Source organism: Haliotis asinina, chromosome 3 (assembly GCF_037392515.1).
Source record: "Haliotis asinina isolate JCU_RB_2024 chromosome 3, JCU_Hal_asi_v2, whole genome shotgun sequence".
Lineage (NCBI taxonomy): Eukaryota > Metazoa > Mollusca > Gastropoda > Lepetellida > Haliotidae > Haliotis > Haliotis asinina.
The window spans coordinates 73,716,794-73,742,585 of NC_090282.1; the positions used below are offsets into that span (position 1 = coordinate 73,716,794).

Below are 25,792 nucleotides of genomic sequence, written 5' to 3' on the forward strand. Positions count from 1 at the left end.
GCTTCTAAAAATGGTTTTAATATAAAGCCAACCCAGGTTTCGACACACAACATTCGGGACGTCAACTAGAGATTATCAGATAAAATGTCTGAGACCGCCACCAAAGACAGACTCCCACCTGCTGACCAAGTGAGCTAACGAAAGGTAAGTCAACAGTGAAACACAATAGGATATAAGTAACATAGGGCAATAGTGTGAACAGATACCCGCGCAAATGGCAATATTTGCACCAAACAAAATAGAAACTCGCGTGCAAATGAATTATTGCTTCAGAGTAATTTACAACCATTTTTAGTGCCTTTTGCCTACATTCATTTCACATTTTACTGTCGACTCTGATTTACATGTCTCAGTGTTTTAGAAATAAAGGTATCATGATCTCGCTTTATAAACACACTGGTATGCAGTAACACAATAGTAAAATATATGCGTCCCTCCCTATACATTCGCTACAAAATTCGAACCCGACATAAGTTCTGCTTAGTTGCACATCGGTTGACTGTTTCCAAATCCTGTAAGATGAATTTCTGTTCACGCCATAACTAGTGCAGATCGGTTGTATAATATTCTATTATACCCAGACATTAACACTGGAATATGGATATATGAAATATCAGTCCACAACACTTCACCAAAACACGCCTGAATAAAATGTATGTCTAACAGATCTTAATTTAACAAGCGTTAATGTGTATTTATTACTTGTCAAATACTCAACTCCAATAAAATGACCAAACGTGTAACGTTCACATTTAAAAGCATCTTGAACATGCTTTCATGTGTTGGTCAACAATAACCCGAAAATATTCACCCACCGTTTACTGGCGTAGACTATTGTGAATAGCATAACAATAATTATGTATCAAACATCTTCACTGGTAAATCTACGCTAGCCCAATCACAATGTCAAACCTGCTGACATTGTCAGAAAATTGTACCATCTATCACATGAAATAAATATCATCTACAAAGTAAACAACGTATTGAAAACAAAAACACTCGTGAGAATCCATTTTGAGAATTAAGACCATTTGCATTCATGATGATTATTCCTCGACCACCATTGTGTGTACACAGAAATACGACGGGGAAAACTAGGAGACGGGATTATATAATACCCATTTCGCTTCAAACAGTGACCCGCCATTCATGTTTATGAAAACATAGAAAGGTCAAGGGTTGGATGAAGAACAAGTCGACATCCGTTGCATAAGACAACATACACACTTCACCCTTGGAGGCCCCCGGAGAACCTTCGTGTTAGGCCTCAAACACTATTTGCCTTACTGCACGATCGTCCAACCTTCATTTATGACGTCATTGTGACGTCATACCTGTCACAGGCTTGCACGTCCTTGAAAGGGTTTCCAACGTGATCAAGAGGGGCTGTGACTCTGTGTCACGTGACCAGACAATTCTCATGTGAAAACACCCTGTTGTTGGTCTCTTAGCAACCTAAGGGTGGTGCCAGCGTTCACGTAAAATGACGTCAATTTCCTTTCAAACCGTCCAAAATTTTATCTTGGTCTACATATTCGAGAATATGTGGTGCGTTGACAAGGATTCCCACTGTTCCACCGAACGTGACGAAGAGGAAAATGAGCAGCATCATCCGATCCAGAACCCGTGCGACGTATTTCCAGTCACCGAGAACCTGTTGACACAAACATTAAGATATTAAGATTTGGAACTTACTGGCAAACAAGGATAAGTTGAGCACCGAGCTGACACAGTTGACACAATCAGCATATACGAGACCCGTCCACAGGCGCTTGCCAATGCTAGCGAAGGGGCCCCAAGTTGTCCGCGATCAAGTGTAGTGCGATGGATGGAGCGCGTGGCTTAACCAGTTTCGTCGTCATGCACTGCATGTGCACTAGCCTACATCTGCTCTCTCTTTCACAAACCAAATGGGTTTGCTTATTGCCGTGCACCGACTACCTTTCGTAAACGCGTCCTCAGCACCGGTCCAACTTATCATTGTTTGCCAGTAGTATCGGAAGTGGAAATTGGAAATATGACATATGACAGAAACTATATCTTGTCAACAATGAACGTTACGAAATAAGTGTGTTAGCATAAAACCTTGCTTGTTTGTTGTTTAACGCCACACTCATCAATATTCCGGCTTTACGGCGCAGTCTGTAAATAACTGAGTCTGAACCAAACAATCAAGTGATTAATCAACGGCATGCGCATCAATAGGGACATGTTTGAACCATCCCATCAGATAGGTCGCCTCTTATGACAATCATCTGCGGCTAAAGACTAATCCTAATCAAGGTTTTCATGGGTCTTTAACGCATAATCTGTCCTTACTGTTTCATAGTCTTCCTCTGTTTTCAAGTGCTTGTAGATGAATCTCACTGCTTCTGTTGCCTTGTAGAGGTCCGGGGTCATCCGGAAAGCTTCTTCCCCGTCATCAATGCCATTGCCGCGGTCCAGCGGAGGATTCAATTTGCAGTGAGGGTGGTGGATCTCCGTTAGTTCTAGTAGGTCTGAGGTCATATTCAGAGGTACCCGCCTTGTTTCTGGTGTATTCTGATACGACGGTGGCGGTGTAAGCTCTTTCTTCTTCCACCGTTCTTCATGATCCGGTCTTTCCATGAGTAAAATCTTTGGAATATAGTAAAGAAATATCTTTCGCACCCAATCTGGCATCTGATGAGTACGAGGGGTCCTGTAATTTCTATTTATTATAACAACAGTCGACAAGATGGCTATAATATTCATGATAAACGTAAATAGTAAATATTTGGCTATCAAAGGTATCCTCAAGGATGGAGGGAGGATCTTTGAAACTAGCAACAAAAACACGACCAACGCCAGCAAGATGGATATACACAGAGTGATTTTTTCTCCGGCATCTGCTGGCAATGCGAACACACAGACGCTGACAAAGCTGATGAGAACACACGGGATGATGAGGTTCACAGTGTAGAACAAGGTCTTCCTCCTTAGAATGAATTTGAAAACAATCAATTTGCGTATTTCACGTCCATTTGTTTCATTCACAATGGTTCCCGGACAATCGATCAAATCCCAGGTACCGCTCTTCAGATAATCTGTCAGATCCAGCTTTGTTCGTCCACCCTTGAACCCAAAAGACAGCTGGTTTCCCTGGAATGTCCAGGAACCGAATTTCATCTCACATTCCTGCTGATCGAAGGGAAAATAGGCTACGTCAATTGTGCAAGAACTCTGGTAAATAGCAGGGGGGATCCAGTTGACTTCTCCAGTGGAGTAGATGACACAGTTGGACTTGTAGGTTACTTCGTAGTTACCGTCGGCGCTGTATGGATGAAACAATCATATATATAGGTCAATGTTTCACTTTGAACTGTATGGAACCATAAACAAATCCATACTGTAGAATAGGCTATTAAAAGTCAACTTATAATTTGACAAGCTCAAATAGAGTCCGGTTCATTGTTTGTTTTCATTCCACAAAAATGACATAAAATGACATATGAAAAGCCAAGCCATGTTGAATATGCATTTTCAGTCTTTGATCGAAGGGAAACACTTTTTGTGTTACGAAACTTATAACTTATTTCTCTAAAAACTGTTTGTATCGATAAAATGTGAAGTATGCACATTCAGTAGCAGAGAGAGCCCGAGAAAACCTTCATTTTGGTGGCGATCAATCGCAACCATAGCTAAACTAAGGGTCTGATAACATAAGTACTTAGAAACTATGATTCTCCATTGGTGATTCGTTCTGATTCACGAATAATAATTATTATATCTAAAACATACTGCTATCGATATCTAAATGGAGTCATTTGTTAGGTAAATAAAGGGTTACATTCCAGTGTCAATGACGAGGCGGTTAATATTTTCATAACGTTTGTACAACGGAAATATTTCTAAAAGGTCGATGGTATCTTTTTGTTTGTTAATAGCTTTGTATGTATATCACTATTGAGTGAAATGATTTCATCCCGGGTATTAAGGGGGCGTTGAATCATGTGATACTCACTTATTAAATAGCACGATATCTGGTGTCCACACCGACTCCGGTCGGATCCGAATGGAGTCGATGTTCCCGTACTCGGCTGTGTTCCAGAACAGCTGCGTGTCGTTCCAGTACTTAAACAGAGTAGCAAATATCACTCGTCATGGTTTATATTATAATACACCGACTAGTTTCTTTGACATCACACATAGGTTATGCGATATGCATGTGACATGGATTCCATGGGTTCTTGCAGTTTGGTTTGTTTGTGAAGACATCGAGGAATGCTATGCGAATGAATAAGGAATTCTCTTTATGGACAAGGTTTGCCATGAGAGAGAGAGAGCGAGAGAGAGAGAGAGAGAGAGAGAGAGAGAGAGAGAGAGCGTGTGTGTGAATGCGCGCGCGAGAGAGTGAGCGAATGTATGTTTGGGTGACAGATTAAGTGGGTATGCGTGAGTATGCGTGAGTGCGTGCGTGCGTGCGTGCGTGCGTGCGAGGTGGGTGTAAGTGTTATGTGGTCCTTGCACATCCCCACTCCGAACAGACCAATGTTTGTTGTATCCCTTAATGCCGAGTGACGGGTAGGGTAACGAAAGTCTATCTATTAGCCCATTTGCGGCAATGTCCCATCGGACATTCGTGATAAGTAGTGTTCTGTCCTGAATGAATCATTGTTGAACCAATGGACGTACAAAATAATCACAAGTTCTTCAAACTGGATGAAATATCACCAAGCGTTAATTAGCATGGTTTGATCATTTCTTTTGCAGTCTGGACTACATTAAATTTAAACCACTGTCAAGAATTATAAACAGAATATATAACGAAAGAGAACAGGTAACTATACTTCCGCTGCGGATTTTACTCTAACGCATATTTACAGATCTAGAATCATCATACTGTTCTATATCTATATGCTGTTCTATATCTGTATATAACATCCTGGAACTTTTATTGTTGACTACTGATAACCAAGACGGTCCTGAACTTTTTGACAGATGTGGTAGAACAGATCTTGGAGATCCTTACCATTTGCAGCCACACATTCGTCTTCATCACCTGGTTCTTTTCATCCTGAAAGATAAGTAAAGGAAACCCCGCATATACTATTACTTATTGTATTATCTGGATTAATTAAACTGTGAAAGAGCTAGTGTTTCCTGAGACTTTTTTCTCAAGAATCTTCTTCTGAATATTCTGTGAAACTGAAAGTCCAAGACATCCGGCATTGTGCTCTCATATCAGGAAATGTACTTACAGTATTTCCACTAAAACTGATCTTACTCAGTGTCTTAAATGATTCGTGGTCTTACGTTCAGAAAGTACTCAGACAAGCACACGACCGTGTTTAATGCTCCAATAAACGCAAACAAGCAGTTGTTTGAATTGTATAGAAACTGCAAAAAAATGACATATTCTGGGAAAATGGTCAACAAAGTTCACTCTAAGAGGTCAGAACTACTAACAGACTCATCAGACATTATTGGCCATGGGTATCACGTGAGTGGAGAAGAGTACTGGTCACCTATGAGTCACGTTTCCTTCTTCACGAGCCAGTGCTAGGACACGTGTCTACAGGCCCACACGTGAAGGTTACATCAAGCCATGTGTTCCGGGGAGGAATGGTTTTGGAAGTGGGATCGTTATGATTTGTGTTGGGGTAACAGGTGATGGTGATTGAGTGGAACGTGAACAGGACGGCAGGCCCTGGAACGACGTTTCAACAAGATAACGCCAGACCACACGCTGCTCGTGTTGTATAGCAGTATCTTAATCAGAACTAAACAAATGTGTTCCCCTGACCCTCAAGATCCCCCTGATTTTGCCCACCACTGAACAAGCCTGGAGAGACGTTTACGAAGTAATTCGAATCCTCTAATAACGCTTGATGAACCAGATTCTTCTTCGGGTATGGATTGATCTTCAGCAGGACTTTAGCGACGTTTAATGGACTCAACCAGGCGAAATTGCCAGGGCTGCATCAATGCAAAAGGTGGCCTCACTCGCAACTGTTATTGTCAAATGTCACCATCACACACATACGTAAATCGATGTGCATGTTGTCAATTACTGGGTTGTCTGGTCGAGGTTTGATGAGCATACCGCCATCATGTACCTTGACTGTGAATGCGACGTGGAACGGTATATATTTGGAGTGAGTTTATTTTTACTCCGCACACAGGAATATTTCAGCTATATGGCGGCGATCTGTAAATAATGGAAATGTGTCATCCAAGTCAGCGACCCTGGCCACTTGATCCCGTTAGTCACCTTTTACGACAAGCGTGGGTTACAGAGAATCAATTCTAAACCGGACTGTCACGGGTATACAACTGGAAGGTACCTTGTAATATTCAGTTAGCATACAAGGAGGCTCTGTGACCCTGCGGTTAAACCCTTAAATGTGTGGTTTCTTTATCGAGATGTACTTAAATCGAGTGTTTTTTTTTCAGTGTAGCCTCGTCTGTGAATATAGACAAGTAACGGTGGTGGCAGCACGCCCAATAATATAGACAAGTAACGGTGGTGGCAGCACGCCCAATAATAACCAAGTTAATCCTATCCTTCTTCATCCACTCAAAGCAACTTTAATTTGGAATTTGTCTTCTTGTAACTGACATATCCTAAAGCTTGAAGCATATCAGAGGACGTAAATGAATGACACGTTCAATCCAAGATGAGATACTAGTGACTTCTGTAAATTTTTCCTTCTGCTTTTTCTAGACATTCTCCTGATAATTTGAATAGATTTTGTTGACAAACCAATATTTACAAAACTACAAGTTGAACTTTTTTCCTCTCCACTGTAAACAAGAAAAAGCCAATAAAATGTCATAATCATGTTTTGTTGTTTGCTGTCAAATATTTAGACAGCAATGGCTAACACTTCATTTTATTTGCACTACGCAATCACATGTTATAACCACTAAATTGACGTCATATTTACCTGGGGCAATGTGACGACTATGGTATTACAATTTTTCTTCTACAAAAAAGGTTGTCTCTTATATTTGAAAAGACTATGCTGGGGCCTCTCAAAGATCAACGGGTAAACGTCCGCGAGGCAAACATAATGCAAATGTGCAGTCTTCATCGTCAAAGCCATATAAAAGATTTTCTATTTGCTTCAGTGAATAAAGGGCCTTAGTGTGGGACACATCCTTACGAGATGATGACCAAAAAGCCCTGTGTTATGTCATCATTTCTTTGCAGTGTTTTCATTAACGGCATGATATCTTAGTAACTGCCATGAAAACATGGGCTGAAATGTTGACATTTACTCTTAAGTAATACACTGACAGAGAATCGAAAATGAAAAGAAATAACATTTTCAAACACAAGTGTTGGAGTGTCAACAGAATATTGCTGTCGAAATATAAGGCTACAGCTGAGAGAATTCCTGTTAAACAAAGACAATACAAACCAAACCTATAGTCTGTAAAAATAATATTTTACAATTATGTGTCACACACAACAAAGTAACGATAAATCATTAGCTAATTCTGAAAATGTCCGCTTGAGGCTCCTGATAATCCGTTTCTCATTAAATTCGATCTTCAGTTTCATATTTACCTGCTTCGGTTTGATTTAGAAGGACCAGAGAAATCCTGGCTCATACCTTTAGCACCAGACGTCATAATAATACTGCAGTTGTCTAATGGATGCATTACGACAATCATTAATAATTTTTGAAGGATTAAGTAGTGGTCAACAATCGATGTCAATAAAATACCCGTAATGGTTGACTTGCCAGATTTATTAACTAAGACGATTAAGTAATTATGTGGAACAGCAGATGACATACAGGCTCCACTTGAGCAAACTCGAAGGGGATATAGACTTGGATGTTATTCCGAGCAAATGACAGGCGTTCCCATAATGGACATTGTCAGTACATGTCTCGGAATGAATTCAATGGATCTGCGATGGGGAGGAAGTCATGTGACGTCAATGCAGAGTCAATTAGACATCTATGAAAATATAAAGCCGGTCTTCATCCCGATTTGAACCATCAGTTAGATTCAGCGTCAGATTATTAGGCTTGGAAGGCAGATGGTATTACGGTAGTCCCAAGAGAGGTAACAATTTGCTTTTCGTATCACATGTAATCTTTACAAGATGCTTTTAAAGTTTTTTTTAAGGGACGAGGCGTGAAATTAAACCTTTATAATGCTATCAAATATTTGCGTCGGTTTGATCCATTAATCAGCTGATACGACTTTACTTCCATGAGGCTGTGAATACCTTCTACAGCAAATACCGTTCAAGGGTAATATCAAACAAAATACATGGAATGACTGTAGAAAGTGTATGCTATACTTACCAGGCTTATAATCTGGCTTAGCTGTAAACTGAAGTCTATATGGAGGGAATCGTTAACTTCATTTACTGGTCTGATGAGTGGATTGTACCCGTTCTTCGAGAAAAGGTCGTACACCAAGCGGTCTTGGTCCGCCGCTGAAACAATCATCATCATCATCATCATCATCATCATCATCATCATCATCATCATCAACAACATAATAATAACATAACGACGTTATCTGTGTTCTAAGGTTTATATATACTTCTATTTTTATTACCAGCCATTCATTTGAAAAGGGCCAAAACAGAACAGGAATCTGTTGAATGCCAGTCAGAATAGGTTCAGTCAGTGCGACATGTCACTGGCAGAATGCACAAACTGTAAAGCGGACTCTGGATGGGAAAAACCTTCTGTCTCAGCCAGCTGTTATGCAAAGTTTGGCTTCCCCACTCGAAATGTTTGTAGTTGTTCCAACAGCCTTAATTTGCATAACCGGCATATGTAAACATCCCAACATAAATCGTTTGATCAAAGAAAAAGGCCAAAGTGACATATTGAAGAACGCCACATGTTTGATCTGATATGTGGGGATGAAAGCGACCAAAATCTTTTGTCAGTACTATTTTTGGTTTGACATGTCCAATCCTTTTTTGTACCGAATTCCGAAAGCCCCATAAAACCCGCACAACGAGAGATATAATGCTGGCCCGGCAAGTGCGCCACCAAATCTAGATTAACCACCTTAAATACTATGGAGAAAGCACGTTCATTCCCAGAACGTATTTGAAACAATAGGAATTAACATCAAGTGGATTTTCCGAAATACAAAGGACTGACTTCGATTTTGACACTCTTGACACTACACCAACATCCGACATGAAAAGCTTCGTTCTGAGATCCATGAGGTGTAAGCTGATATACTGAGATATGTCTTCAGAAGTTTAGCACAATAAGCACTGAACACAACTCTAAAGGTTACTGAGAGAAAAACAGTAAAATGCTACACTTCTTCATTATAATAATGATACGAACGTTTTGGTAAAACGTTGAGACAATAAACAGCAATCTCCCAAAAGTCCCGTGTTTATTCAACTTCTGTCGATCTGTTTCTTTGACAGGGATAAACATAAATATGTGTACCTTATGAACTTAAGGTAGATCGATGATCAAATCATCGAACAGCTAATTCCCCTACAATGATTTACCCACCTGAAGTAGGAAATAAAGGAGAGGTCGCCTCATGTGGCGCGTGGCAAAATGACAAAAGTCAACATTCCCTTCATGTCCAGTAATATCCATGCACATCCAGCCTTTGGTGTTTACATCTACGAAATTTTGCTGTACAATCAACCATACCCTCTACGTTAAGATTTCATTCTAGGTTGAAATCGAATGTGTAAAAGAATAACCAGACGTGATTCCGTTGGTGAAAAGAGGAAAATCGTATGACAGGATCACTGATCAGTGACGACACCAGGTGTTCGCGAAAAGGGAAAGCAAGTCATGTCCTACTCGTAGCACCCGGCATTTATTAACGACTGTCATGTATGACTCGTACTCTGAAGGTTTTTTTATTAAAGGTTATAACACATCTTGCTTTCCAAACGTTCTATTGTAACGAAGTGTAGGACAGATGGGCAGTTGTCATACGAACTTGAGTTTACGGTTGTACCATCGAGAGGGCAGAATACGTTCAACATTTCGCGATCGCTTCCTATAATCTCTGCGGGACAATGATTCATAAACACGTTCTTAAGATAACGTCGAAGTCACACAATGGCACAGATTTTTGAAGGATGTGAAAAGTGGTCTCGTTTGCTTCTATACCGCAAAATTCATTGCAAAGGAATCATAATATTATTTCCCCAAACGTCTGAAAACCTCAGATAATTTTGCAGCTTCTACTTTACAGCCGCTTACAAATGCCAGCTCTGGGTTCACGTGTGTTGAAGGTATCACGTCATGTTCATATGTCTCTCAGATGCACTGTTTAACGTTTTCCTGGATGTTCTTTTTTATGTCTGATATTTATAAAATTTTCACTCTACAGAAAAATATACTGCGATTAAGAATACATGCAGGGGGGATTTTGTTCGTATTTATGCTTTGTAAACACCTAATGCATGGTATAAATGGTGTTGACAAACGGGAGATGTGCTGTGAAATGAATGAATAAATGAAAGTATGAGTGGATGAATGAATGAACACGTGTCGCAGATGGCATAACACATTTGTATTGAGACACTGTTAAATGTACACCACAGAGGATCTTAAAATTCCAGAAAAAGAAACATTGTCAGTGTATAAAATAAGGCCCGTCCGATCCCCACGAGATGGGTTAGATTTCTTACGGAGAGTCTAAATTTACAGTTAGCCAGCTCGATGGGTTGGTGAAAATTACAGATTGTTCCATACATCTGAGTAATTTCTTTTGGATTGTCTGGTCTGGTTAAATCCATTTAAAGATGGTAACATTTTTCTTACAAGCCCTGGTGTCTCTTCGATTAATTTCATACACTGACACTATGTATTCCCAACACATCATACTTTTAGTCAGTTTTGTAAGATGAGACCTGCAATCAAGGGTTCGGTCTTTTGAACTTACATCCAGTGGTTAAAGCGTTCGTTCTTCATGCCGAAGACACAGGTTATGTGTACAGTGTGTAAAGCCAATTTCTGGTGTCCCCTGTTGGAGTATTGCAAACGGCACCTCTCTCGCTTACTTTTGACCTTATATATATATTGTTATGTAACACATAACATTATGGCGTGAAAGAAAGACCATGACAAAATGACATTCTCGTCAAGAGAAAGCGACTGTCCAACAAACATGCAAGTGTAATTAGATACAGATGGGCCCATCTGTATCATTTGCTTTCACTATTTGGTTGTTTTGGATTTACGGTCCGTTGCAAAGCCGTTTTATTCATATTTCATATACAAGGTCAGCATATACCCCCACCATCATCGATGTCTGCATTATGAATTACAGATATGGTAATGCAAAATATCCATAAATAGTTTTACGTGTCTGGGTGCCCTATTGGAGGGTTCCCAGATTCGACCTGAATATGTTTTGGATGTTTGTACCATATACACCATGTAGGAAAAGCATGTGAAAATGTGTTGTATATGTACAGCTTCCGTTTCGGTGTAAAGATTTATTAAGAATTCGACAATTTTCACTGTGTTTCAACATTTCGTGAACTCATCACAATAGTCTTGACATAAGTACGAATTTGTATCACAATTCATCGCTTCGTGTGTAAACAGTACCTCAAGACAGCATAGAGTATTTTGCAAAATCTAGTTTAGAACAGTTGACTGAAGTAAGTGGCTATAGCTACATACACACAAGTGAGTCTACACTTTTGATGGGTAGTATATAATATTCAATACACACATATCATATCTTATCTCCAGATGAATGATAAAGACTGTAATACAAGCAAACCTCCGACATACCAAACCAAAGAGGAATGTGAGATACAACACAGCACGCACACTAGACTGAAAGTTGAATTGTTATCCTCGTCGACCGAGAGGATCCAATAAATCCCACCACTCACTGGAAAATGAAAGGAATATTCCTAATTTCATTCCGCACATAACCCACTGTTCCCGTACCAAACAAACCACTGCGTGAAACACAGTGATCATCCAAGTGTAAATGTAGCTCGGTTCATGGCCCACACTGTGTTAACTATGCCAGTGGTACGCGGTATCAACAACTTCGACGCCTGTTCTTCATGCTGGCACAATTGCTCCTGGCTTCATCGCTGCGCAAACATTTGCAATACAGGTAATAACTACATTACCTAAGTAATATTGTTCTTGCAATGAGCTCCAATCAAAGGGAGTCACTTGATTATTAATGAAAATAGATAGCCCATATGCTTTGGCTTTGGGTACAGGGGGTGTCTTGGTCCGTTTCAGCAGCTTCTGTTGATGAAGATGACTCATTAGTCTATCTACATACTATTCCCTATCATGTTACATGTATATGTTTGCTGATGTGAAAACGTATACACTAATCTAGTTAATATTCCCATACTATTCAATGGGTAATTTGATGAAATCTCACTGGAAAAATCTACACTTTCGTGTTGCATCACTTACTGTGTAAGATACTTATCTAAAAGATATACCCATACATTCTCGTCACATAATAGACATGCAACCTGCAAGTAATAAGTTTTTAATACCTATGCCCCATTCCGTCTGAATTGGCACAAGCTAGACAGGACTTTTAGTCTTTAGTCCCTGCATTCATATAATTTTGATAGCAACATATAAACTCATTTAAACTGCGAAGGAATTCCAGTGAACTGGGATAACCTCAGGAAGTCTACACTTGCTTCATATAGGACTTTAGCATTGCAGGGAGGGCTAGGCTGTAGGGGAAATAATGTAGTTCATGGACTGTTCTAGACTAATGCTTACTCTCCGAATATATATAATTTAACCCCTATAAATTGAAAAGGAGCCCCAGGGAGATGAGAGATTCCGGACTGTGAGACAGACTAGGACTGTGAGACAGACTAGGTCTGTGAGACAGACTAGGACTGTGAGACAGACTATTAGGACTGAATAGGCTCTGTGTTTACAGAATCAGCGTGGAATGGCCTATCTAGGTCGCGGAGACGCTTGTTGTGTTTTTGGTTGGCTGGTAAAGTATGCTTATAGCAAAAGTCTCTGCAGTCATCCTCTCACAGGCTTCCTTCCACCAGGCACTATAGTTAATGAGTCTTTTGTTCTTTTGCTTCAGATGAGCATGGAACTCTGCCAGGAGGAAGCTCTGGCACACATTCAGTGTCCTGATTTTGGACGGGCTATGACACACGTGGCAAGGTACACCCTCTTTAATTGGAATAATATTCTCTTTCCAGATACTCCCATCAGAAGGCTGGCTGCGATGGTTCAGGAAATCGAGGATAACGTTGTGGAATCAGTCTCATGAGGATGAAATTCTCGTAGGTGGTTCAAAGGGTAAAAAGACGATGTGCCCTCGCGCCTTCAGCACGCGCGGTTGCCTAGAAACGGAATTCTGATCGCTCCTGCTCGGTACTGGATAATGAAATCCCATAGCATTCAAAAGCAAAACCTGCTCAGTATTGACAAAATCTTTAATTAACTGTATTGATATTTCTTTAAAAGGGATAACAAAAAGATATCGGTGTCAGAAAGGAATACTCGACCGGAATATTTGGAAACATTGACTATTATTCCGTATGTTTGCTGTTAAGATAAGATCTTCAAGGAGGTCATTACGAGTTTAACTGAATATGAAAACAGATGGCATACCGTTGAAATGAAATGATATGCGTTGGATTGGTATACTGTTTGTGCTATTTATGCATAATGGGAAAGAGTAAACAGTTGTGAAAAGATGCATTGGCTAATAATACCATGTTTCTGAAGTTAGCAGCTGACGTTTATTTTTCATGGTGACATTCATTTCATTTATTAAACATCAACCAATAAATAAGGTAGCATGATGAACAGTTGTGTTGATTAGGATTTCCACGTAGGTCATTCAGTAATATCTTCGTTTTAATTGATTTTTGATACTTGAACAACACACGAGAATGATAATTTTATCTGTACTGCTCAAAACTATTTTGACATTTCCTTGGAACTGTAACATATAAAATCGCAGTGTTTATCTGGAGCCCCTCGGGTGAGGAAATATTGTTGTTACTTATCAAAAGCATTCTAACCCTCGTCGTTGCCCTAGAGAGAGTACTGAAACTCCGAAACGGCCATTATGCTCACCACCTGTTGAATCAACCCACATCGACTCTTAAACTGGGACATGATTACGATCAATATCTTCACGGGCGAGCTGCAAGTACGGGAGCGATCAGTGTGTTTTGGTTATCTTGTGCAACATCACATGATATCACTTCGGGTCAATTTATCAGCAGAACATGCCAGAATGTAGGGTTACACAAGATCGTATCGTGTTGGAATCTAGTTGTCGTTCGGGATATGACTTGACAGCCCGCAGTACGATATCAGAGGCAGGTCTGTTTGTGAAGTGATTATTAATGGGTCTCCTCACAAACACTCACGACATTCACTACATGTCACGGTAAATATGAGCAATCTGCTGACAAACAAGTTAATTACCTGGTCTTCCTATATATAATATGAGACGATCTGTTCACATAGAAAATAATAACCGGGTCTTCATGTATCTAGTATGAGAGGATTTGCTCACGCACAAAGAGGTCAGCTACCGGGTATTCGTATCTGTTCACACATAAGATAATTACCGGATCTTCGCTTACAGAATGTGAGAGTATCTCCTCACACATAAGATAATTACCGGATCTTCGCTTACAGAATATGAGAGTATCTCCTCACACATAAGATAATTACCGGATCTTCGCTTAAAGAATATGAGAGTATCTCCTCACATATTAGATAACTACCTAGGCTTCTTTCATAGAATTTGAGAGGATCTCACATACAGCATGGGTAGTCGGTATACCTGCCGTGTAGAATATGAGAGGATATCACGAACTTAATAACTGAATCTCTCCACATACACATACCACATCACTCGGGTGTGTACTTATGTGCGTCTTATGAATAAGAATGAATCTCCTCAAATACGGCAAGACTCACTAGGATGTGAACTTGTCATGTGAATATGACTGAATCACGTCTTATGAAACATAGTATATGTTTGGATCTCCTCACATACAAGAAACCCGTGACAATCCAGGTTTTCATCAACCCATGCTTGTCATAAGAGGCGACTAACGAGATCGGGTGGTCAGACGCACTGCCTTGGTTGACTCATGTCATCGTATCCCAATTGCGCAGATCGATGCTCCATCGCGTAGATATTGCTAAGTGCGGCGAACCAATCACACAGCAGATCAATAAGTGTTTACAGTTACCAATGAAGATGAATGGCGAAACGAAAGCTATCTCTTGGGGACTAACAAAAAAGTGAAAGATGTATATACATTTCTATATGAAATGCAGAGTCTTCGAGCATCGTACTCTCTGTCCGTGATCGTTATCTACTGGTCAAGCACATAAAGTCAAGCACAACTGTGTCGAATTTCCTTGAGTAGAATGTACAGTTCTCTCGAACCAAAAAGCTTGATAGAGGCGTATTCCTTATTTTATCATCATGTAGAGATTGGTATAAGACCGAGTATTTTCGAAGACCCCTTCAACTTCGAAATGGTCAGTGCTTGTAATTAGACCCCTTAGTTTAAGAATGTATATTAGCGGATTCAACAGGTGGTGAACATAATGGCCGATTCAGAGTTTCATTATTAGCTCTGGAGCCGATACGCGGCTTCAAGTACTGAACTCTTAACACGCTGTGACGACATACTGTATGTTATATGTTGGACTACCCTCCAAGATAATTTTGATCATTGTGAAACAGACAGACATCAACACGTCATCACACCCAGCATGGTTAATTAAAGCGTTCGCTCGTCATGCCGAAGGCACGGGTTCGATTCCCCAAATGGGTACGCTGTGTGAAACCAATTTCTGGTATCCTGCGCCGTGATGTTGCTGGAATATTTCAAAAAGTGGCAAAAACTCCAACTCATTCTCTCACTTTTGATGTATGACCCAACATAGAATGTGTTATCAGGGTACGACAAAGGAAGACTAACAATTCAATAACATCCGACACTTTCCAAACTATTAATATCAGTCGAACTTATTTCTTGTTTCCCCTATTGGACGTCTACCCAGGAACCAAAAAAATATCGTTTCGCCTATTTTGGTTACTGGACGTCTATCAGGTAACCAGAGATTTATCGCTTCCCCTATTTGGGTTACTGGACGTCTGCCCAGTAACCCAAAATTTATCTCAAAGCGAAGTGTAGGGGCGGAGGGGAAGCCTAATAGTTACGCTGAAGACCTTGGTTCGATTCCCAAACGACGTGTGAAGACCATCCTTGATATTACTGGAAAATTGCTCAATGCGGCGTAAAAGGAAACTCGCTCACACAACTGGCGGTGCAAACAACAGATGCCGTCTCTTCATAATTACACATTCATTGCTGTCCATTACTGAGTGCACGCTACACCAGACACACTCAGTTCCTACGGCTACTAAACGCAGATCCTCCCCCTTTATAGCTGGATTACTCTATTTTGATATAAAAGTTGGGTTTTATTGCTTCTAGTTTAATGTCAACTCTGGCTCAACGTTTACGATGATATGATGTGTTGATCAAAGATACATGGCCTTTGATGAAGCCTGTACATTTATTGGGACGTCAGGGTGACGCTTCTGCGGCTACAAAAACTGATTTTTCTCTTCTATTTTGACCATTTGATATTCCCATGAAATCTTCAGAAGTACTATTATGGTTGTTTATGGTAATGCGAGTCCCTTTTGTACTGAAACTTGACGACTTTCGTTGATGGCTAAATTGTCTGATGAGAAGAGCTGAAAATGCATGCTTGATTGTTTTTAGAAATATATAACCGCTGTCTCAAAATCACATACAGACTCAGCAGTGTGAGACAGCTATAAGATACTCAAGATCTGAACCTGAACATGTTGGTAAAGGGAATCTCTGTAGATATGTGGCTTATATGAATACTGGACATGGTAATCACTATTGTTAGAGATCATTTCTGTACAGCCCTTCAGTGGTGCTGGAGGCATGGTATGGAAGTACGGTTTGTACTTATACCAGTCACGATCATTTGTATTTCTCGTGGACATCATGTAACAAGCGTGCTCCTCTACAACTCAATGTACACCAGTGTTTCAGTAGACCATGATGAACACTAACGTTTCCCTAGAAGATATGAAGCATATGTGATTCTGCAGACCATAATGAACTGTGAATGAAATGTGGAATACAATATACAATAGTGTTTCCTTAGGATGCAATAAACACTAGTGTTTCATCAGAATACAATGAACACGGGTGTTTCATCAGAACAGAATGAACACAGGTGTCTCATCAGAATACAATATACAGTAGTTTTTGTAGTAGACCAAATACACACTAGTGTTCCTGCTGAATACAATAACATAATTGTTTGAGCAGAATACAATATGCACTAGTCTTTTAATGGAACACATTAAAAACTAGTGTTTCCGAATACAACAAAAACTAGTGTTTCAGTAAAATGCAATGAGTAATAGTGATTCAGTCGAATGCAATGAATATTTACGTTTCAGTAGAATGCAGTCAACAGATACAAATCATACTTCACACACCAGTGAGTTAGTAGAGCGGCGTAAAACTAAACTCACTCACTCATATTTCACACACCAGTGAGTTAGTAGAACAGAATAAGCGCTAGTGGTTTAGTAGAATGTAGTCAACAGCTACAAATCACACTTCATACACCAGTGAGTTAGTACAACAGAATAAACGCTAGTGTTTCAGTAGAATGTAGTCAACAGATACAAATCATATTTCACACACCAGTGTGTTAGTAGAACAGAATAATAGGGTACAACAAAACAGATGATGCTTCAAAAGAATACAATAACCACTAATTCTTTGTAGCATACAATAAAGAATATAACTACAGTGGAATACAAAACAATTAACAGTGCTTCAATAAATGCAATAAACAAAAGTGCTTCAGGAGAATACATCAAACAAATGTGCTTCATTAGAGAGAGTCAAACACAGGAAACCGATAAGACCGTTTCAGAGCACATGCTTAACGAGGCTGTTCAAGGCCATAGAAACTTTTTCTGTCGACACATAGCTAATATTTGCTGAAATAAGTCTGTTCTTGGGCAACGCTTTTCTATTGCTTCGCGTGGGTCTCCATCTCTCATGTACGTTCGCTGGAGGTCCTGGGTGTACAGTCAAGGCTAAGTGAAAAGCACGACGAAGAGAGAGAGACGTTTCTGCCAAGTTATAACCAGTGCTCATAAATCATTCCATGTTATGACGTCACAACCCGGAAGCAGCGAATGCAGGCCGAAAGTTTTCCTCTAGTCTGTCATACAGGCCCTGAAGCAAATATGTCCAAGGAAGCCCAGGCAAGCCTAGAAAAAGTGGCAAGCCTAGATTTACACAGCTTGAGGAAGAAAGTCTCAGGGCTCCTTTCGCATATATTTTATCTTTTCTTTTACTATGATTTTTTTCTGTAAAATATATTCATTTCAGAGACCAGTGTTCCATCAATACCATCCAATAAAGGTGTTGAAACAAACCATCAAAGACTAATGATTAGAGATTAATGTTTCTCTATTCTCAATACGCATCCACCACGAACAGTAAAGGAAAATATGCACATCACTTGAACAGCATATAACAAGACACATTCTTTATATCGGAGTCGTGTACAACGGTCACCAATATTCAATCGAAATTATAGTAAACTGTATTCACAGACAGACAAATCATGGATATTGGCGAGACAATCTATTCATAGCGTTAAACTAAGACGACAAACAAGGCCATCAAATAAAATCTCGCTCCAGATTGGTGTCATATGTTCAAGCATCAATATATGTCATCGGGTACAATGGCCAACAAGGTCATTCAATAAAAGTCTCCTGACATGAACGTAGTGTCATTTATACCACACTTTAATCACTTTATGAATCCAGTTTGATATGCATGGGTGTTCCCTGCTAGTACTTAATCCACCCGTGGTTCCCAGAAGTGAAAAGCGTTGTCCCGGTGTCTTTCTTAACGCGGTAAATGAACTCCTGTAGAGCTCATAACCATTCAATCAAATACATGAACTGAGTATGTGTCCTTGTAATAAACATTGTATACGTTGGCATGTATGAAATCAACCCATAGAGTGCCAAATACAAACCTTAATCCATTCTTTCCCTATCTTCGACAAAGACCTAGGATATGTTATAGTCTTGTATATCTTGGCGTTCGTATTAATAAACCACCTGTCCATGTTAAAAAAGTCTTTTAGTTGTAATATGATATGCGCATAAATACCATATAAACAAATATCACATATGCGTATAAAACAGGTATTTATGGAAAAAATAGTTGAAACTTCATTTGCGCGGATTTGGACACACCCAACGAATGATATAGCATTGATTTCAACGTTTCATAGCAATGGTCAGGAATAGATATTTTCTTGTCCCCTCTCTCCTCCTCCCCACAGCTAAAAAGCTCGAGCCCCAAGCCTGTCTGTGGCGTTGGGCTTTGATGTATCTCTAAACATGTCTGTAATTGATAATGTTTCCCCACCACGTTCATGTTATCACATGTGCTTCCCATATGCATTTGTGGGCTATCTTCTCAATGGGCAGGGAGTCTTGTGCATTCTGTTTTTAAGCTGACTGTGTCCACATGCATTTTCATCTGTGCAAAAACGACGGTAGCGTTTTGCTTTCAAACTTCGAAAAATATATTTAAATTTGACACTGACTGTAAACCAGCTGCCTTAATATAACACACATATATCTCACAAGTACACATGCATATTCACATTCTGCTTTGACGTCCGTGTGCACCACGAAATGTTGGCCCAATAGCCCAAAACGTTTGATCAATGAGGCCTGTATATTGGTACTTTGCCATCCTGTCTGCTGTCTTAATGTACCGACATACCACATTGCTGGTATCAGCATATTATATACCGAGATGGGGCCAAAATAGTCTCTGGCCCAATTATGCCTTGACATGAGACTGGTCAGATCCCTGTAAGCATGAGACACACCATGTCGTTGGTCCCAAGATGTCCAACAGAAACATGTGGCCTGGTGGCTGAGACACCAACACACAAGGAATATGAAGACTGACAAATTGACTACAAGTTACAAAAAGGAAATGTACTGCAGTATCCTGCACCAAACCCTAACAAAAGGTTCATATGAATATGCCGTTCTGTCATCATAGGTTATAATATTTCTAACATTTCACGTGTGTTTTATGTTGTAATGAAATCATTCCCTGATACCAAGTCATATGATGCACTTCTTGCATTACAAGCGCGCTGCATCTATTCCTGCTACATCAGTACTCACAGACCCATACACCTGTTGACCAAGGCTGACACCAAAGTGTGGCAATACTGGGATATGCTTTCATGCTATTTGAAATCTTTCTCTCAGAGTAGTTCAGTGGTCATTACTTAAGGTGACAATACTGTGATACGCTGTCATGCTACTTTCAGCCTGTCAGAGTAGTTCAGTAATCAATCCTCAAGGTGACAATACTGGGATATGCTGTCATGCTACTTTCAGACCGTCAGAGTGATTCAGTGATCATTACTCAAGGTGACAATACTGGGATATGCTGTCATGCTACTTTCAGCCTATCAGAGTAGTTCAGTGATCAATCCTCAAGGTAACAATACTGGGATATGCTGTCATGCTACTTTCAGACCGTCAGAGTGATTCAGTGACCATTACTCAAGGTGACAATACTGGGATATGCTGTCATGCTACTTTCAGACCGTCAGAGTGATTCAGTGATCATTACTCAAGGTGACAATAATACTGGGATATTCTGTCATGCTACTTTCAGACCGTCAGTATGTTTCAGTGATCATTCCTCAAGGTGCCAATACTGGGATATTCTCACATACTACTTTCAGCCCGTCAGAGTAATTCAGTAGTCATCACTCAAGGTGACAGTGTGTCACTGATGCAGGGGCCAATATATCTGTGAGGGTATCCATGTCCGGGACAAGTCTGATAGTCCGGGAATAGTGGGTATCCAACATTCCACTTTACTCTCTGAAGCTGGAGACGGTTCGGGTGACATCCAACACCCAAGCTCGCTACGAACCATACACGGTGATTTTGGGGGTACAGTCACAACAACAGAAAGAAACTAAGGCAAGTGAAAGAAGATGCATCCACAAATTCATGTCTTTCTTAAAACGATCAATACTCTTTCACCTAACTGTTATGATCTTACACCACCTTGTGCCTCTGAAGCCAGCGGATACGACCTTAGAGACTGAGTGAGTTTGGTTTCATGGCACAATTGGCAATACTCCGGCAGTATCACGGTGTGGTTACACCAGAAATGGACTTCACACAGTGGTACCCACGTGGGGGATTAAACCCGGGTTTTAGGACCGAACGCTTTAACCACTAGGCTACACCATCGCCCCTGACCTCAGAGAAACTTTGAAAAGTTGCAAAAGTATCAAGTGCAAAACAACAAATCGTATATTCTACCACGATAAAACTTTGGACTTTACTCCTCTATGCATGTACAGGATAAACTTTGGTCATTTTTTAAGAAAAGAATAAAAAATTATGAAAAGCTTGTTTCTGTTTTTCGATCTTACACTTGGATCTAGGTTTTATCAGATTATTCACTTCCGTCAAAGGTTTGACTGTAGTGGCTTAATGCCCACAAATTAGACAGATTTATCTTTGATAATCCTATTTGCTCTTGTGGCTATCAGAACGAAGATTCTCATCATTTCTTCTTTTCCTGTCGAAGTTACTTCGACGTAAGAAGTAACACGTACTTCGGATGTAAGGGCTGCGATCTAATTCAGTCTTACCGGGACATTCCAAAATATCTACAAGGGCTTATCTTGAAAAGCTAAATCCTGTCCATAAAAGTACTTTTATCAATCCGGAACGATTCACCAAATTTGTGTCGCAACAGTTTCGATGTTTTAGTGTTAAGTGATATGCTTCTGTCGTTTCATCAACTGTATAGATACGATTGTGTATTCACTTATTGATATCACTTACATCAAATACTGTCATTAGAAAGAACAGTTGACATCCTATATGACAGTACACTGCCATCAGTTGGAGCCAGAACAGCTGACATCCAACATGGCAGTGTAGTGTATTGAGTTGGAGAAAGGACGGTTGATATCATACATGACATAACAATGTCATGAGGTTGAGAAGAAAAGGTGATATCTTACTTGACAAAACTTGTCATGAGTTGCAAATGGAACGGGGACAGTAGATGATATAAAATGTTACTTTGCTACTGTGGATAGTTTCATTATTTCCTTTGGTACCATAGTACTGATCCGAGTTGTGATGGTGAGGTTATGCAGGTACTATATCTCAGGTGAACTTTAACAGTCAGAATAGACAACGTGAGCACTACACAATAAACGTGAGACTAACCAAATTGCGGGGTCAATAACATACATTTGAACACAAAAAGTGGCTATTGTTGTAAAAGTGCTGGTTCAACAAAATACACTGCGAGCATCATACTCACCAGCTCGCTGAATTCTTCAATATACACATGAACACCAGACTAACCTGATTGCTGGTTCAACAATATACACATGAACACCAGACTAACCAGATAGCTGGTTCATCAATATACACATGAACACCTGACAAACAATACTGCTGGTTCAACAATATACACATGAACACCACACTAACCAGATTGCCAGTTAAAAAACATCCACATGAATTTGAAACTAAAACCACTGACAGTTCCACAATACACACTGCAAACACAACAATAGCCAGATTACTGTTTCCTCAATGTACACATAAACACCAGACTAACCAGACTAACTGTTTCAACAATTTACACATTAATATGAGACTAACTGCCAACGATGCCAACAACCACGGAATCATTGATCCATTCACTATAATTTATGCCACAGATACACAGAACTGATAAGTAATATGTGAAAACAAAAATGTAAATAGTGTTTGCGGTGCCACCCATCAGTGGCATCTACTGATGAGGACGCAAGAAATTTGTTGTGACACTGATTCATTATGGTGAACTTTAGTCTCACATTTCTGATTCGCAAAGTCAGTTGTATATGAACACCAAATGAACTACTGGGTGGGGTAAGTTAAACTAAGATTAATTAATCAGGCACGACGCCCTGTGTTCTCAAATGTCAAACTATGTAATAATCTGTTTCAAAACAACAACACACCGTTGTATATGTATCTCGAGAACTACCACAGATGGCTTCCGTTATCCAACAGCTGTTCCTTATGGATCAGATCTTTCACATCCGCCATATGCACGGCCCTACAGTATACAGCCTTTAGAATGACAATACTAACACAGTGAAATAGATACATCTCTTCTTCCAACGCGAGGAATTCTCCAGATGAAGTTGTGGTTAATACAGCTACAATAAAACTCAACTTCCCCCGACTGCGGTTTGGACAACATGATAATCATCTGTTTCGGTTTATTATCATTAGGTATTTTGCAGAAGGTTTCAATCCACATATACGTGTTACACAGGTATTGATGTAGGGTCCACTCTATACATTGTGAATGATGGTGACATATCTAATACTGGCAATACGTCTCCCAGAATTAGATATAATCCACGAAAACAGCCTACATTATGACATAAACTGCACATTTGACGTGAAAGTGGTCAATGAATGATAAATATAAACCAACACACATGAGGAAGCACTAGAACAAAGACCCAAGTTTTATATTCCGATGTCAGCATGTTAAATATACTCGCGAATATGTGAGAAATGCTCAAATAGCCAAATATTAAATAAGCTCATGTACAATTCATTGATTGGCTAACGTTAAGGAATCGACTGTGCAAATATACGCCTCATTTGGGATCATCAGTGATAAGGGCAACACATAACACAGCTGATTCACAAGGAAACCAATATACGATAACCAGGCAGCTGATGATGACGCTAATATGATGATTGAATGTGTGATGCCCATCTGACTAATCCACGGCTGTCTCCTGTGTTGAAGTCCTGCTTGTCGCACTGCCCATGTCGCGGCTACAAGTATTGATCTGCATGTGCTATCATTACCACTTTCATTGACGCACACACGAATGGTCCTAGGACGTGTTGGAATAAGCAACTGACAAGATGGCATGAAAATGTTTCCTTTGTATGTCTGGATCCTTGTGACTTTCAGGAATAATGCTTAATGCGTGGGTACTCAAACATCACTGTGCAGGTCATATTGACTCAGGTTTTCAACGAATGAAAAAGAAATTATGCTTTCTCATATGATGGTTGCTTTTCTCCTGTATTCATGATGGTTACTGTCATACGAATGCATATAAGGTGTTATCATTCTAATAATTGCTAATAATATTAATTCGGTATCGGTGTCAATACAAAGATCATTTGTATTTGTTATCTGTGTGTTTTAGATGTTAAAATGGTTATACAGATAAATTCTGACCCACTACAAAATCGGTATGCATACAGGAATGTATGTGACTGTTCATAACATCGAAACGATTAATTATTGCCAGTATAAATGAAACAGTGAGTTATCGAGTGACGTGTTATGATATTACTTCCATCCATTGACTGACTGCACAGGCATTCAAATTAGACACATACACAGCCGAATATATATCCTATCAACATACACATCTTGACTCCACATCTTGTATATATGCGTACCATAGTGACAGCCATGCAGTACAGGGTTCAACAAGTATCTCGGATTGATGATAAACTCAGATATGCTAACGATTTCTTCCTCGTACGCTGTATATTCAAAAGCCCTCAATCTAGTGGAGTGATGGGACGATTGTAGTAAAGACTTTGTGTAGCAACCATCATGGGTCAATACTAGAGTTGAGAGTCTCGCAGCTTAGACGGTGTGGTTTTCTCAATGCCTTGGTATTGAGAGACTAGCACAACATGTCTGTCATATATCACTGGTAGTGAATACAGCTCACACGTTGCTTTATTGCATGTTTCTTTGTGACGAATATGTTATTAGGCTGTGGCTGTGAAGATGAGTATGAGCTGTGGTCTTACCGGTGTGTGCCGTATGAAAGTCTATCGTTCTAGTCATTGGAAATAATAGCCTTCCCATCAACGTGAAACTTTATCCTAATGGTGGGATTGATTGAACCCATGGGCTGGCTATTGATCAACTTACAGCATGCTAATATAATGAACGGCCGTGTCTTCAACATTTGTTCACATGTGACATTAAACATTCCCGCGTTTACATTTTGCCGACGATCATAGTCAAATTCAGTCCAGTCAACATAAATTCCACAGGAATATCCGTAAACACATGACACAAAATACATGGCGACTGGAAGCTAAAGCCCCCTCCGATCAAGCCCACAACGGCGAACACTTCTAGGGTCAGTTCGGCAGTGTTTTGGTGATGAGGGAATGAAAATGGTTGAAGATACGGACGCTGCGAGATGCTGAGCGTCAAGGGGATGAGTGTGTGAGGGAGAGCGGTGATTATTGTGAGGGCTTGAATCAATGGAAGTTGGGAAGAGATGGCGCTTCAAGGGTGGCATTACTAAGTCTGTCTTACCTCGCTCTTCGTGCTGTTCTCTGGCTTCAACTAAAACACTGACCAGCGTCACCGCAGTTAATAGTAATCCCGAACTCCCGACCTGCATAGTGCATGATCTCTCCAACTCCAACTCTCACTCCGAGTCAACATAACCTATTACTACAGGTTTTAAGGTCGGTTGTTGTTCGGTGTGTCAAGACACTCAGTACGCATGCGTCAAGGTACTTCCTGTAAAGTTTATAGTTCCCATGGCAGCACGTGCTTTGGAATATCAAAGTCAGTTAATCGGACGGAAAGTGTTTGGTTCTGGCAATGAGACAGTGGGATATGTGT

General features: G+C 40.0%; 1 protein-coding gene across 1 annotated transcript; it reads right to left on the bottom strand.

The window, feature by feature from the left end:
• LOC137278435 (acetylcholine receptor subunit beta-like 1) lies at positions 1 to 25,682 on the bottom strand. The gene is made up of 6 exons (XM_067810762.1): positions 25,478 to 25,682; positions 8,286 to 8,419; positions 4,991 to 5,035; positions 3,983 to 4,092; positions 2,320 to 3,292; positions 1 to 1,654 (listed from the first exon to the last, which is right to left on the bottom strand). The coding sequence occupies exons 1-6, from the start codon at positions 25,563 to 25,565 to the stop codon at positions 1,490 to 1,492; spliced, it is 1,515 nt and encodes a 504-aa protein (XP_067666863.1). The 5' UTR covers positions 25,566 to 25,682; the 3' UTR covers positions 1 to 1,489.
• Between the last annotated feature and the right edge of the window lie 110 nt (positions 25,683 to 25,792).

What these genes read in the sequence shown, in the direction of transcription:
- LOC137278435 (XM_067810762.1), bottom strand. Translation starts at nt 25,565, where the DNA reads ATGCAGGTCGGGAGTTCGGGATTACTATTAACTGCGGTGACGCTGGTC. An exon ending in CGAATGTGTGGCTGCAAATG is followed by an intron (nt 4,093 to 4,990) that starts GTAAGGATCTCC and finishes ACTCTGTTTAAG; the next exon opens with TACTGGAACGACACGCAGCT. An exon ending in GATATCGTGCTATTTAATAA is followed by an intron (nt 3,293 to 3,982) that starts GTGAGTATCACA and finishes TCATCCATACAG; the next exon opens with CGCCGACGGTAACTACGAAG.